This window comes from Xyrauchen texanus, chromosome 12 (assembly GCF_025860055.1).
Source record: "Xyrauchen texanus isolate HMW12.3.18 chromosome 12, RBS_HiC_50CHRs, whole genome shotgun sequence".
Lineage (NCBI taxonomy): Eukaryota > Metazoa > Chordata > Actinopteri > Cypriniformes > Catostomidae > Xyrauchen > Xyrauchen texanus.
This window is the reverse complement of record NC_068287.1, coordinates 14,950,053-14,965,260: the sequence shown is the minus strand read 5'-3', so window position 1 is coordinate 14,965,260 and position 15,208 is coordinate 14,950,053. Positions and strand designations below refer to the sequence as shown.

Sequence of the window (15,208 nt, the reverse complement as noted above, 5' to 3'; positions counted from 1 at the left end):
TCTCTTTGCCGTCGATGGACACCTTCCAGGAGACGGAATTTCCCTGACGCATCAGGACGTTCTTCGCCTGACTCTCAGTGCCTGTGAAAGCTTCATCACTTCAGCAAGAAATCTTCCCGCTTCCGGCTGTATCCAGACAGGAATTATATATATATATATATATATATATATATATATATATATATATATATATATATATATATATAACTGATATATAAATATATATATATATATATATACACATTTACATTTATGCATTTGGCAGATGCTTTTATCCAAAGCGACTTACAGAGCCCTTGTTACAGGGACAATCCCCCGGGCAACCTGGAGTTACGTGCCTTACTCAAGGACACAATGGTGGTGCCTTTGGAAATCGAACTGACAACCTTCTGCTTAACAGTGTTTTATCCCACTACACTACCACCACTCCCACATATACAGTACTGAGCAAAGATTTCAGGCACTTGTGAAAAATGTTGCATAGTGAGGATGTCTTCAAAAATAATGAATAAATAGTTTTCATTTATCACTTAATGTCATACAAAGTCCAGTAAAACCATCCTTTAAAACAGCACAAATTCTCCAAGGTGCACCTGGACACAGTTTTACTTGGTTGTTTGCAGATAGGATGTTTCAAGGTTCTTGGAGAATTTGCCACTGTTGTTCTATCTAAAGTAATGTTTGGGAGTCTAACATTTTTATTTCCTATTGACACACTAAAGCTGAAAATATAAATTACCATCTTAAAGGGGTCATATAATGCCATTTTTGTACAAGTTAATATGAATCTTTAGGGTCTAAATGAAAACTTTGTAATATACTTTTATTAAAAATTCTCATTAGTATTTTAAGAAAACTAATTTTACCTGCTCAAAAACAGCTCTGCTTTCAGCACGCCGTTTCAGTGCATATGACTTTAAATGATAATGAGCTTTGGTCACCCCGCCCCTCCGTTAGGGTTAGCGATTTGCAAAGATTAATATAAAGGTTAATAAAATGTTACACTTACTTCTTCTGGCGGTGCAGAGGGAATATAAATAGTTGGTACTGAATCTTTTTTCAGCAGCAGCTTCTTAGCAAAACCAGCTTTATACTGACCCTCGTTTATAAAGCAGTCTGGTGAAAAATGATTCGCGCAAACATGAACGCATTGACGTTGCTCGTGGGGAATATTCCCATCGTAAACAAAACTCAGCCACTGCGTCTTCAGCGGTTCAGATTTAGGAACATCAAAATGACTGCTGTGTTCGTTATTACAATCGAAGAACAGAACACCACAATCGCTTAGGCGCCATTCTGCTCCAGTGTATCAACAATGATGACGGACTATGATTGACAGCTCGCTCACGAGCGAGGGCGGTCTGTGTTGAAACACTGCTGTCAATCAACAATCCTGAGGGCGTCCGACCGTGTGACATCACACGGTCGAACGGCTCGATTTGAGGCAGGGGAAAATATATAAGGAGATTAAAACAAAAACACTGGATGGATTTTTATCATAATAGGATGGTTGTGTACAGGCACAGCCAACACACATTTCAGTACAATCAACTTGAAAAAGTGCATGTACCATTATATGACCCCTTTAAGACAAATGCTTTTGTGAAACATCTTATGTGCCTAAGACTTTTGCACAGTACTGTATATATGTGTAATATTCTGCCCAAGTCACATAAAACCCTCTATAAAAGAGCCGCTTGTGTGTATCCTGTGAGCGACACATCGTTCCGTCAGATCAACATGAGAGCTGCGTTTGCTGCCTGGGCGGCACACACGTCGAAGCATGGGAACAGACTGCTCTCAGTGTGAGGACATAAGTCTCAAGACGCTCCACTCTAGGTTCGCCCTCATTCTGAGGGACGATTCTGCCTCCCGCGCCCTCCCAACCGCTTCCTCTGTGTTACGTCTCGAGGGACCATATGAAGAATCACAGCGGGGCCAAGAGGTAGAGATGGAAGAACCCGAGGAGGATCTAATGCCGGCACAAGCCCCATGAGCCCCTCGATCTCCGCCAGTGCATTACCCACGTGACGACCTCCTGTCCTCTATGAATGAGCCGGTGTTGTCGTATTCGGCGGGTCCAATGATGATAATGATGCCGTGTCCCTTGCAGCATCAGACATGGGAGAATGGCCATTGATACGTTGATAAGTTACTCCACGTCACTGTGCAGGCATTCGAGGAGCCATTGATACAAGTTACTCCACGTCATTGCATGGGCGGTTGAGGAGCCTCCTGTCGAGCCCAAAAATTCCTGCACACCGTCCGACATCAAAAGACCATGGATCGGAAAGCAGACATTCTTTCCTGAGATTCATACGGAGCTTACTGAGACATGGCGCATGCCCTACTCTGAGTGTGCAGATCAGAGGGGCTGCTGTCCTCAGGCATATTTTAGCATCTTTGTACTATGACACATATAGCGCTTTCAGTCCCCAGCGGGAAGAATCCCCATGGAAGTTTAGCATTTATAGGACTCTAGAGCTCATGCCTTTTCTATTATGTTTGACTCGCCATTCCCCGCTATCCTCACTGGGAACATGTTAGTTTTTAATGCAAAGCTTCCTTGCACTTCTTGAATATTGCACGTACCTCGTAGTGGCTCCTCTACATGCGCTGAAGGCTAAAAAAACTCTTTCTTCCTCTCCAACCAAACTCACTCTCTGTGATAACCACGGGTGACTGGTGTCTATTGTAGCTAGCTTGAGCCTTTACACTATTAGTGCTGTGGACATATGTGTGACGCACTCCGAGTGAGGATCTCCCGTCTGATAAGCGGCAGCTATCTGTGTTATCCGCGCCCACTCGCGCATTTCGCAATCACGTGGCTCGCTTCTGGGCATCTCAGAGAAAAATCACCCCACACTACACACAAAATGCTCCCATCTTATAATGGTAGCTTCCCTCAACACACGTGTGAAACTGAGCGCCCAACCGTGCATTACACAGTCACGTGGCACCCGTTACCAAGCATTTCTCAGTGCGTTAAAAAAACCATTGTAAATATCCTTGTGAGAGACACAATGTGGTTGTTCCCAATACAGTACACAGTAAGAATGTCACAGCCATTATTTTCTCATCAAAACGCAAATAGATGGTGACCTCTGGCCTATCTGCACCTGTGACATTTCAATTGAGTTCTGTTCATAATAATCAACATACAAACAATTCTCTCTCTTATGTTTGCATGCTCATAGCATATACCTTAGTGTACTTATTTGGGTAATGTTCGGCAAAGCAGAATTTGACCTATTCGCCTCTGCAGAGACAGCTCACTACCCTCTTTGGTACACCATGTCCCAAGCCCCACTGGGGGTGGATGCCTTGGCCCACACTTGGCTGACGAAACACAAATATACGTTTCCCCCCGGTGTGTCCCCTTCACTCTGTCATCAGCAAAGTCTGAGAGGATGAGGAAACGGTTCTGTTGGTTGGTACAAAATGGCCCAACCAGCCATGGTTTCTGGAAATGATGGGGATATTAATTTTCATACACACTTGAAGGCATTTTATATTAAGTCACCACCCAACGGGCCCGTTACCTCATATACATTTTCTTCCAAGTGTTTATACCCTGGTGTATCTTAGGGTTTGATGCTACATAGAATGCAATGATGGGACTCCGTTCCCCAAAGCATTTCACTGCAATGTAGAGTGAACTGAATCGATAGGGAACATCTCTGGTTACACATATAACCTTGGTTTCCTGAGATTAAGGGAACGAGACATTGCAAAACTTGGCTATACTACTACTTCAGAGTTTTGAGTTATGAGCAATGCGTTCTTGACCTTCAGTCAGAAAATTCTGAAGAAATGGTGATTGAGTGCACGCTTATTGGGCAAATGTGTGCTCAAACACCATTGCCAATCATAAGATTGCCGTTATGATACAAGGGCTTCAACTAGGTTGTGGAAAAGAATTCCCCAAAGCGTTTCACTGCAATGTCTCATCTCAGGGAACTGAGGTTAGTTGTGTAACCGCAGATGTTTTTCCTGATGCAACAATCTGGTGGAAATGTAAAGAATCCCTATTCTCCAACAATCTGTGGGAAACAGGGTGTTTCATCCCCACAAACAGCACTTTTTAGGCAGTTTCATGAAGCGCCTATGGACAGCAGTTATTTTCTGGGCAACCAAAAGAACGCTAAAGGGGCGGGGCGAAGTGTTTGTTTGTAAACAGTAACTTAATCTATTAAACCCAATTGACCCACAGCTGCTGTTGGAGGATTTGAACTTTTCACAAATAAATTGCACAAACTCAGATCACGAGCCACTGTTGAAATTTCAAAAGTGCAATTGTTGTGACAGATACAAGGTCAAATATGACCTAAAGATGATATTACATGAACAAAACCCATGGAAGTTCTAACAGGAAGAAAGGGAATTCGTCTCCACCATCAGAGCACATAGGCCACTGTTTGCCAAAAATAATGTCCTACTGCTAAAAGTATGTCTGCATTTATTTTGAATGCAGTAAGTAGCAATTGTTAAATCAAAAACAGTTGTTATTAAGAGTGAACATGGAATATGATGAAAAATCTGATTATGTACTGCATGTGGGTAAATAATTTAAGCAGTAAAGGTGCTTTTTTTTTTGTCTTAAGGTAGATTTCATTTTCATATGCCATATTTCAAACTTTAAGGATGTGTATTCTTTAGGCTTGGGATCAATGCCTTTTTCACACATCGATAAAGGGAAGAGTTTCCAAATGATTATCAAATATATTTGTCAACAACACTTTGGTAAAGTGTGAGCGGCTGGGTATAAGGTGGTTGCACACCAGACGTGTCTGGCGGATGACGTGGTGTATTCTAAAATTCAAAAAATCTTTTCTATAAAGGTACATAAACAGTACGGGCTCACCGTCTCCAGACATTGCTTAAAAATCTGCAGCACCCTGAAATGCAACACGTATAGTTTTCCATTGAATTCAACCCAGATCATTATCAGAAGGACAACGATTATTTACTCTAGCCATCAATGGATGATATATTGTGAACATGTATCCTTCATATAGCCTACATAATGTATTTTCAGTAACAAGTATTTTTGTGGTTTAACAAGTAAGAGTAGTCACAGGCTACTTAAAGAAGTGGCTCGGAGTTCCACGATGCCTTACCACCATAGGCCTCTATGGAGATGGTGTCCTCAAGCTGCCAAAATTTCACCAGGCTCACTGTTCATGAACTCTCGGAAGTGCTTGCACAAGGTTAATAACATCTCATCCTGTGTTCTTGGAATCTGAATCTTAGTTTCGCTAGTTGCCACATTCAACATTAATGGGGTACAATTGTTTTGACAGACCTGCATCACTCTCAGGTAACTCCACCCCTTCCGCTACGTTGGGAAAGCTGCGAGCACTGAGTGCATGAATTGTCCGACTTAACACTCTTATTATGTTATTTCTGTTGAAGTACATTTATCTGATACTATAGCACTCTTCTTTTCTATGTATTTTCAGTGTAAACACACTACTCACTACACTACTCACACTACTTGCACTACAAAATGCCGTAGAATAATGTAGAAGTACACGATTTGGGACGCAGCTCATGATTGTCTGTCTTAGTCTTAGTCACCATTCACCTTTCATTGATTTATGGGAAAAAGATGCAATAATTGTGAATGGTGAATGAGGCGGTTAGTCCTTCACATTCTGCATAACATCTCCGTTTGTGCTCTTTAGAAGAAAGTTAATCATATACATTTAAAACAACATGTAGGTGAGAAAATTATGACAGAATTGTCTTTTTTGAGTGAACAATTCCTTTTATAGATCCGCAGATATCATATTGACATGCAGTAGCACAACATTTGAGGTGCCACACAGTATGCCTTATTATTATAAATTTTAATTATCAATGTATTGATTATTATAATTAGGATTGAATAAACATTGGCATACACCTTCTGTTTTTAAAATACAACAGTGTTTGTGTGCATTTTCAGAGATATATTTTGTAGTTGTGCACCAGTATCAATAAATTTGCATGTTTGAGGTGCATGTTTTTTTGCTGTTTTCTTTTTGATACGCCTTATATTTACTATAAAGTATTTAAATGCAAATATGATGTTGCCTTTGCTTGTGCTCTTCTTTGATAGACTCAACTGCAGACTTAGTCTTAGTAAAATAAATTCAACAGATAGTAGGATAATAGTCTCCTAGTAACCAGTGTTGGGGGTAAAGCAATAAAAGTAACTTGTGTTACATAATCCGATTACTTTTCTGAGTAACGAGTAAAGTAACGCAACATTTTTTATTTTAGACCATAATATTGGAATTACTTTTTAAATAAAATAGCGCGTTGCTTTTGTACAAATCTACTGTCCCTGTAATGTGAGAAATCAGGAGAAAAAGTGTGCAAACTTCGGGGAGGAGAATTAGTGCATGATGGGCATTGTAGTCCTATAGAGTGTGAGGCCAGATATTATTTAGTAGAGACAAGTCACTTCTATTTAAATGAATGGGAGAAATTGGAACACCCAACCAAGAAGCTCTAGCACACAACAGTCAATGGATGTAGAAAGGAAGTCCCGCCTTACAGGTAAAGCCTTATCACATTTTAGATACAGACATCGCCTGTCAATCAACTCGTTCACGCATTAGCTATACTAGCCAGGAAAATTGCGTGTTTTAGCTAAATATGAGGTCAACATTCGGTTGAGTGAAACACGATTGATTCGTGTGTTGATAAACACTGCATTAAAAAAAATCAGTAAATGCGTTTAGGCAGAGGAATTATAAGACTAGTCTTCCCCTGGCCACAACACGATACACTGAATTACTCGCTCTATTCACTGACTTATGCAGCCAAACTGCTCCATGTTACAGCTCCCCATAACTGGGAGAATGGGATGAGGAAATACTCTGGATCAGTCGCTTCTGTTCTACATTGATTATGTTCGAGGAGAATATGTCTTAGTTTCTAAAACAATTCAAAATTTTGGTTTTATATAAAACAAGCAGTTTGATTCATGAAACAACCCATTTTTATGACATTTTGGTAGCATTAAAAATTATTCCATTCAAGTTGTATCAACATGTGTCTTGGAAGTTGTGGTGTCTTTGAGCACTGTGGATCAACTCAAAACAAGCGTGCACTGAGATGACTTTAAGTGAAAAATATTTTATTATCAGACACATTCCTTGAAAATGTTAAACTGACATTCCACAGAATTTTATCCTGAGTTTTGAAAAACATCTCAAGTTGACTGGCATTGTTGATGGGCACAGCACATTATGACATATGATGCAGGTTCAAGTGTTGGACTTTGCTGCTTTAGTTAAGACAGTGGTTATTCTGCATTATTCATATTGGCTGCCATGTTGATGGAAAAGAATATTATGCATATTCATTTTATTGATCCTTTATTATAAATATACATGAAGACCTACTTTCTAAATATCTGTTAGTTTACTATGTTGATTGGACATGACTGTTGTACAGTAGCTAGCATGACCTGTAATGCCTCTTGTATGCAATGCATGGCTTATTTTTTATGGAATGCATATCACAGCAGAGGAGAAAGTGGCTGTGAGAAAAAAGTAATGCTAAAATAACGCAAAAGTAATGTAATGCTTTACTTTCCATAAAAATGTACTTTTTAAATATATTAAGTTACTTTTGTAAGGAGTAACGAAATATTCTAACAAGTTATTTTAAAAGCCCAACCCAACACTGCTAGTTACATATATTTGTATTCATTTGGTCTGAATTTTTCCCACATGATCTGGTAGCAGCTTGGTCCTCCAGAGAATGCATGCTAATCACAGTGGCACTCTGTGAATGTTTTAATAATGACGCAGCACAGTACGGACAGAGACTTGGTACAGTGTGTGACATGCAGTTGCGCAGTGAAAAAAAATAATTAAATTAAGCTTTATATACTTAGAGCTTGACTGCGTGTGATAGATTGACATGGTCTCAACTGATTTCTGAGGGAAAATTCAGGAAGATTCAGAATTAAAGTATGCAAGGAAATTGACTTTTTCTCACATAAAAATCTCACTTAAAATTGATTGTTATTATCCCTTTGCTGTTGCTTGCCTTGCATAATTTGACAATAACTTGATGATGCATTATTTGCATGTAATATGCATGTATCCAGTGACTGTATTATAGGATGGCAATTGCAGGCAGATCTTGAAAGAAGGAATCCAAATACAAGCAATTGAAAATATGACTGCAGAGGTCAACTGTATAGCAGTAGAATAATGGAGAGAATGTGGAGGACAGGAATGAAGAGGGACAGGAAAAGAAGAAAGAGAGAGAGAGAGAGAGAGAGAGAGAGAGAGAGAGAGAATGGAGGAGTGCAGGAGAGATGGAGAGTGATACAGAGTGTGCTGACCTTGGAGGAGGTCAGAGACAGCACCTGCCTACTCTCTCAGATTGTCACCCAACCCATCGCCTCACTCCCATCATGCTTCAAGAGGGACTGTGAGGAGGCAGTTGCTAAGGAAACCTTCTGGTTTCCATGGAGATTGTAATGTGTGAAGTACCAGTTAGTGGGACAGACCAGGGGTCTTGTCGGAGTCGTGCTGTGCGACTGTGTGGTTGTGTTACGGGTTGTCTGCTGAATTTGCACAATTTTGTTCATTTAAGGCAAATATTTGGTGCTTATAAACAGGTAGTGCCTTGTATAACAAAGACCCCTTTTCTCCTGTATGTTATAGCAATGAATTGCAGGAATTTAAATGGATAATTCCACTGTGCGCTCCTCCAATGGCCTTAACTTAATTACACTTTAATAATAGACAGGCCTTTCCTCTAACCACACATTGATATATAAGAATGTCCTTCATGGTTTTTATGGTTTTGTTTGTGTGTGAGTATGTCCATGCTTTATATGTGCAGCTATAAACTTGCAGTACTGCAGAACCACATACTGTGGTGTTTTGGTAAACATGATGCAGATATTTTCAACATGTGTGGCTTATGTTTCTTAAAGACACAGGGAAGAACCTGTACATTTCAGTACAATGTAAGCATTAACACTGTTATGTTTGGGTAATTTTGAACTGTTTAGTCATTAAAAACAGTGGGGAAACTAATCTTAATTTGCTCAAAATCTCTTTGGACCAAGTAAAGAAACCGTATTAAATTTTTTCATGGTCCTTGGTTATATTTATCCAATGTCCGGTTGTTTTGGATTATTAATAGGGCATTGCTAGGTGGTTGCTAGAGCATTAATAAATGGTTGCTTATTGGCAAAGTCAAAAGAGACCATCCCTACATCTTTATGATATCCCGATACCTAGATATGTGTGGGGACCTTTTCAATGGAAGTGTATGGAATTGGGAGTGTGAGAAACAGGCCTATGGCAATGTTTATAATCAAAAGGGAGGTGCTGTATATCTACTGTATTCTATGGGGTCTTTTTTGATCAGAACAAAACATTGTTTGAATTTTTTATCCAAAACAGAAGGGTTCAAACTAAATATATGACATGTTACCATGCTATAACATTAGGGATGGGCAATTTATCAAATATTCACAAAACACTCACTGAGAACTCTATTAGGAACACCTGTACACCTACTTGTTCATGCAATTATCTAATCAGCCAATCATGTGGCAGCAGTGCAATGAATAAAATCATTCAGATATGGGTCAGGAGCTTCATTTAATGTTCACATCAACCATCAGAATGGGGAAAAGATTTGATCTCAGTGATTTGGACCGTGGCATGATTGTTGGTGCCAGATGGGCTGGTTTGAGTATTTCTGTAACTGCTGATCTCCTGGAATTTTCACACAGAACAGTCTCTAGAGTTTACTCAGAGTAATGCCCAAAACAAAAAACATCCAGTGAGTGTCAGTTCTGAAGATGGAAACACCTTGTTGATGAGAGAGGTCAACAGAGAATGGCCAGACTGGTTCAAGCTGACAGAAAGGCTACGGTAACTCAGATAACCGCTCTGTACAATTGTAGTGAGCAGAATAGCATCTCAGAATACACAACAGGTTGAACCTAGAGGCAGATGGGCTACAATAGCAGAAGACAATGTCGAGCACTTTATGAGGACCATAGTGTTTCTAATACAGTACTGAGTGAGTGTATAATTAAACAACAATTAGCACATTTCAACCATCAGACCAAACAGTTCTGAGCACGGTACTATTATAAATCATTCTCAGCCCGGATTTCTCTTTCTTTTAGTACTGTATGGTGGCTCATGATTGTCAATTTGCCAATGCCAAGGTAACTCAGTTGTTTCTAGGTAGCTGGCAAAGTTCACTAAAAGTATGTGTAGTGTATCTTCATAATTTTATGGTGATGGTTTAACAAGTGTAGTATATTATTTCATGGAGGTTTACTATGCTAACTGTGTTCGCATCCAGTGGCACGCACAACCCTTTATCAAATGATGGTAAACCTTTCACCTTTTTGTCTTTGCTTTCCTTTTTTGCAACGTGTCTTTCCTGTGCATTAGCAGAGTAAAAAACATGTGGAAAAGCAGTCATAAAACGGGAATATGCCATCATCCTACATGGCGCACTTGCTACAATGTTTACTTCTCACACCTTCACTAACTGGCATATTTTTACGGATATTCCCGATTTCGCAGCACCACAGTGGAAAAACAAAACTTAACTGCACCAACTGGCCCGGAACTGCACAGTTTCGCAATGGGTATTGTGAATTCTGTGATGATTTTAATGTGCTTTTTAATTGGCCATTAATTTTCCCAAAGACCATACATCAGACTAGTTTCACAATCCTTTAATGTCCCATGAGAGTGTTAAGACAGATGTTTTAATTGCATCTCCGATTTAAATTTTAAAAGCAAAAATGGTGTTAGAGTTAGTAAGGTTGATTCATTTCCATTAGTCAGTTCAATCAAATCTGCTTGTGTCATCATTAAAAAAAATGTCATGGAAGTGTCCGGAAGGTGTTAAAATGTAAAAAAAAAAAGTAACATTTAAAAAAGGTATATTGATGCATATAAATGAAAATGAAAAATTACATTTCTTTCTTCCTTGTGTTAATTAAGTGAAAAGCTGTGTGAAAATGTGCCCAGATTATTTTTAACTACATATTTACTGCATTTTTACCTCTACATTGCATTGAACATTTTTGAAAAGGCTTTTTGGTGTTCCTCTGATTGCAAAAACTTTGAGCCCTATACAACATAACTTATGTCTGGTTTTACCCATGTAATAACACAAATACGTATAACTCTTTCCTATTCCCTGTCTATCTATCTCCATCTTTCCCTTTTTGATCTCTAGTTCAAGAGGATGTTAAACAGGGAACTGTCTCATCTGTCTGAGATGAGTCGCTCGGGGAATCAGGTGTCTGAATACATCTCTACTACCTTCCTTGGTAAGGATGTTCAGGCTCCGTTCTGTACATCTCAGCTTTGCTTCTATTTTTAGAGCCACAGAACCTTAACTTCAGCATTGCAATAGCTTCTATTGGAGTGCATTGACTACTCTAAAACATCTGAAGTTTACTGATTTTAAATGAGCTGTCTTCTGTTAAAGGTTGATGTATTTTTTGTCTTCAAGATAAGCAGAATGAGGTGGATATTCCATCTCCTACTCTCCGGGAGCAAGAGAAACCGATGTCTCACATCAGCGGTGTCAAGAAGCTTACACATAGCTCAAGCCTCACTAGTGCAGCCCTACCCCGCTTTGGGGTCAAAACCGAACAGGAGGATTCACTGGCAAGGGTACGGGCACACTCATCTGCCACTTTCACACATGAAACCATTAAATGACAGTAAAATTGTTAGGCTTAGTCGGAAATATATGCTTTTAGTTTGAAAACATGGGGTATGACTTATTTGTTTCTGAATGTACTGAATGTAATGTTATTGATGTGTTCATTTTTTGGCAAATATTTACATTTATGCAGTTGCACATGACCCAAAGACATCATTTTCAACAACTTAAAATGAAACTGTAGGGAACAAAATACTACAGCTAGCTTTCAAAGCAGAAGATTGCTACAAGTAATCTTTGTTACTGTCCTAAAGCAGACTTCTGACATCAGAGCGCCCTGAACTCACTCATGCTAAAACATCAAACTGTTAAAGGGATAGTTCACAAAATATAAGTATTCCCTCATCATTTACTCACTGTCACCATTCTCTTGCATTGTAAGGACCTACAGAGCTGAGATATTCTTCTAAAAATCTTCATTTGTGTTCTGGGGTAGAAAGAAAGTCATACACATCTGGGATGGCATGAGGGTGAGAGAATGATGAACGAATTTTCATTTTGGAGTGAACTATCCCTTTAATCTTATGGCTGTGTTCAGACATAGCATCAAAACTAAACTTTGCCAGTAATATTACAACTTCTCATTGCTGGAAATTGCCAGAGCTGATTTACCGATATTTCCTAATGGGTCCTGTTCACACATCACTTCTAAATGGAAAAATTGGGTTCATTTTCCAGAAAAGGCTGTATTTGTGAAATGACTATAACTTCCCCACGTGGACCCAATAACCCACAATCATTACCAAATTATTTGTGTAAGAATCTGTTTGTCCTGTGGATTTCTTATGACTGAAGTTTCTGTATTTTTACAGGAGTTAAATGACTTAGACAAGTGGGGCCTTAATATCTTCCATGTGGCTAACTACTCCAATAACAGACCTCTAAGTTGCATCATGTTTGCCATCTTTCAGGTGTGTACTCACTGGCTTTTGCTATAAATGTTTCTGTGCTGTGCTTTTAAACTACTGCAAATGTAAAGAGGGGACATTGCTAAGATTTCTTTGAGGTTTCATTTGTTTTGTATGCTAGTTCAGAGTTCAGTAAGGATTGGATCTGTTGGCCCATTTGGGCCAATGGTTCTGATTTCAAAGAAATAGATAGTTCAGAATTGTTATTTATTTTTATCAACATATTTTAAATGCATCCGAAAAATATATTTATGCTTTTAAATCAAGCATTAAGTTTTTCTTTTATTTGCAGTAATAGCTGGAAAATTATCTAAATTTTCTTGAAAACTCAAAATCTACGTTATCCAGCTAGATACTGTTTCTTTGGTGACAATTTTAAATCCACAGAATTCACAACAACCATGTTCAGTTCATTACAGAAAATCAAAAACAAATGTACACCAGTCAACAAATGTAAGATGTAGTGACAATGTAGCACTGGCCAGATAAGGTAAATAACAGTTCAGCTAACTCAAAATACTCTCACACCATCCTTATTGTTGAGCCCTGTAGTCACAACAGCAAACCTCTCCATAATTTATTAGATTAGATTGAACTTTATTGTCATTATGCAGAGTACAAGTACAAAGACAACGAAATGCAGTTTGCATCCAACCAGAAGTGCAAAAAAGCAGAAAGGTGCAATGTGATATCCAAGTGTAGACAGGTGGTGCAAAGGCAGGACAAGAAATATATTGCAGTGTTGTAAGAGCAGAATAAATATGGCTATGTAATATGAACAGTGTATGAACAACATGTACAGATATGTGCAATATAGTAGCAGTGACATTAAAATAATAGTAGAATAATATAGATATATGCAGTGTATTAGCAGAATATATAATAAGAAAAACAGAGTAAATATGGATATTCTGTATGAACTATAGACAGATATGTACAATATGTACAGCTATGTGCAGTGTGGTAACATTATACTGTAAGAGCAGTAGAATAAGTGTATGTGCAGGATGAATAGTATGAAGAGCAGTAGGATATGGCTATGTATAGGTGCAATTACAGTATGTACATTTTTAAATAAATAAATAGAACAGAATGGGTGGGATTGGGTAGTGCAAATTGTCTTGGGGGTCAGTTGTCAATTGTCACCGGGATGCAGAGCTAGAGTTCAGTAGGGTGACAGCCGCAGGAAAGAAGCTGACTCCTTCGCTGATGCTTTGCTTTATACTCTTAAACATTCTTTGTTTTCTGTCCACCATCTGTAATGTGTTAAAGGAAAGGGATCTGTTGAAAACATTTCGGATTCCAGTGGACACGTTTATTACCTATGTGATGACACTGGAAGACCACTACCATGCCAATGTGGCCTATCACAACAGCCTGCATGCCGCTGATGTTACACAGTCAACACATGTGCTGCTGTCCACACCAGCACTGGACGTGAGTACATGCTAACAGGGGATCTTCATTGCCCATTCACAAATAGTTTTTTATAAAATGCATTAAAATGCATAATTCACCATTTTACCCTACTACTGCATCTTCCCACCAGGCGGTTTTCACTGATCTTGAAATCCTGGCTGCATTGTTCGCTGCTGCCATTCATGACGTTGACCACCCTGGAGTTTCCAACCAGTTCCTCATCAACACCAGTGAGTCCACACTGTAACAACTAGATTGGCATTTCCAGTGTTTGCAAGGCAGAAAATAAATAATATTAACATTTTAGGTAAGCTCAGGTTTTAAGCATCTGTTCTGTGGCCCCATTTCCTATAAAGATGCATTTCAGGTAATTCGTTATTTTCTGGTGGAATCAGACATTTGCCACTATCAGGACCAACAAGCTTTTGCCTATAGCGTTATGAGACATCATACATTATATGAAGTGAAGATTCATTCTCACGCTTTAAACGAGGGCACTGGATCTCTCACGTGAGCAAGCCACATCTCTCTGTTGCTGAACTTAAGCGAACAGAGTTATCAGGATGTAGTATACGTTGCAAATGGGCTGGAGAGACACTTGAAATAAAATGGCGACCAGATGGGCCGTCCTGATGATATCTTGATAGAACTTATTTCTTGCTTTGAATTATTTCTATATAAACATCTGCCGGCCCACCAGAAAAAGTCTCGCTGCTCACTATAGCCAGTCCAGCATTGGCTTGAGTAGCCAGATATATGACTACGGCAAAGGTCTGGGCTCTATAGCAGCTTCAGATAGCCAAGGACCACCCATTTAGACAGGAAAAGTGCAGGTAAGTGCATCTGAGAACAGATTCAGAGCATCACAGAATCCTCTGATAGCATTGTCTGCCCTGTTTCACAGACTCTGAACTGGCATTAATGTACAATGATGAGTCTGTGTTGGAGAACCATCACCTAGCTGTAGGCTTCAAGCTTCTGCATGAGGAGAACTGTGACATCTTTCAGAACCTTACCAAACGACAACGGCAGAGTCTGCGCAAACTGGTCATCGACATGGTGAGATCCTGTACACACAATCCTCTTATTGCACTGAGCCTCAATTGATTTAATTTATTTATACAATTTATTGAAGGGCTACATTTTTTAAG

General features: G+C 39.1%; 1 protein-coding gene across 4 annotated transcripts in view; it reads left to right on the top strand.

The window, feature by feature from the left end:
- Positions 1-15,208, top strand: part of pde4a (phosphodiesterase 4A, cAMP-specific) — an 86,910-nt gene that overhangs the window by 64,879 nt on the left and 6,823 nt on the right. For all 4 annotated transcript variants that reach the window (XM_052139630.1, XM_052139631.1, XM_052139633.1 and 1 more), the window contains 6 exons: positions 11,236-11,329; positions 11,515-11,678; positions 12,543-12,641; positions 13,911-14,075; positions 14,188-14,287; positions 14,962-15,116. In XM_052139630.1, the coding sequence (XP_051995590.1) occupies positions 11,236-11,329; positions 11,515-11,678; positions 12,543-12,641; positions 13,911-14,075; positions 14,188-14,287; positions 14,962-15,116 (777 nt within the window). The remainder of the gene's footprint in view (positions 1-11,235; positions 11,330-11,514; positions 11,679-12,542; positions 12,642-13,910; positions 14,076-14,187; positions 14,288-14,961; positions 15,117-15,208) is intronic.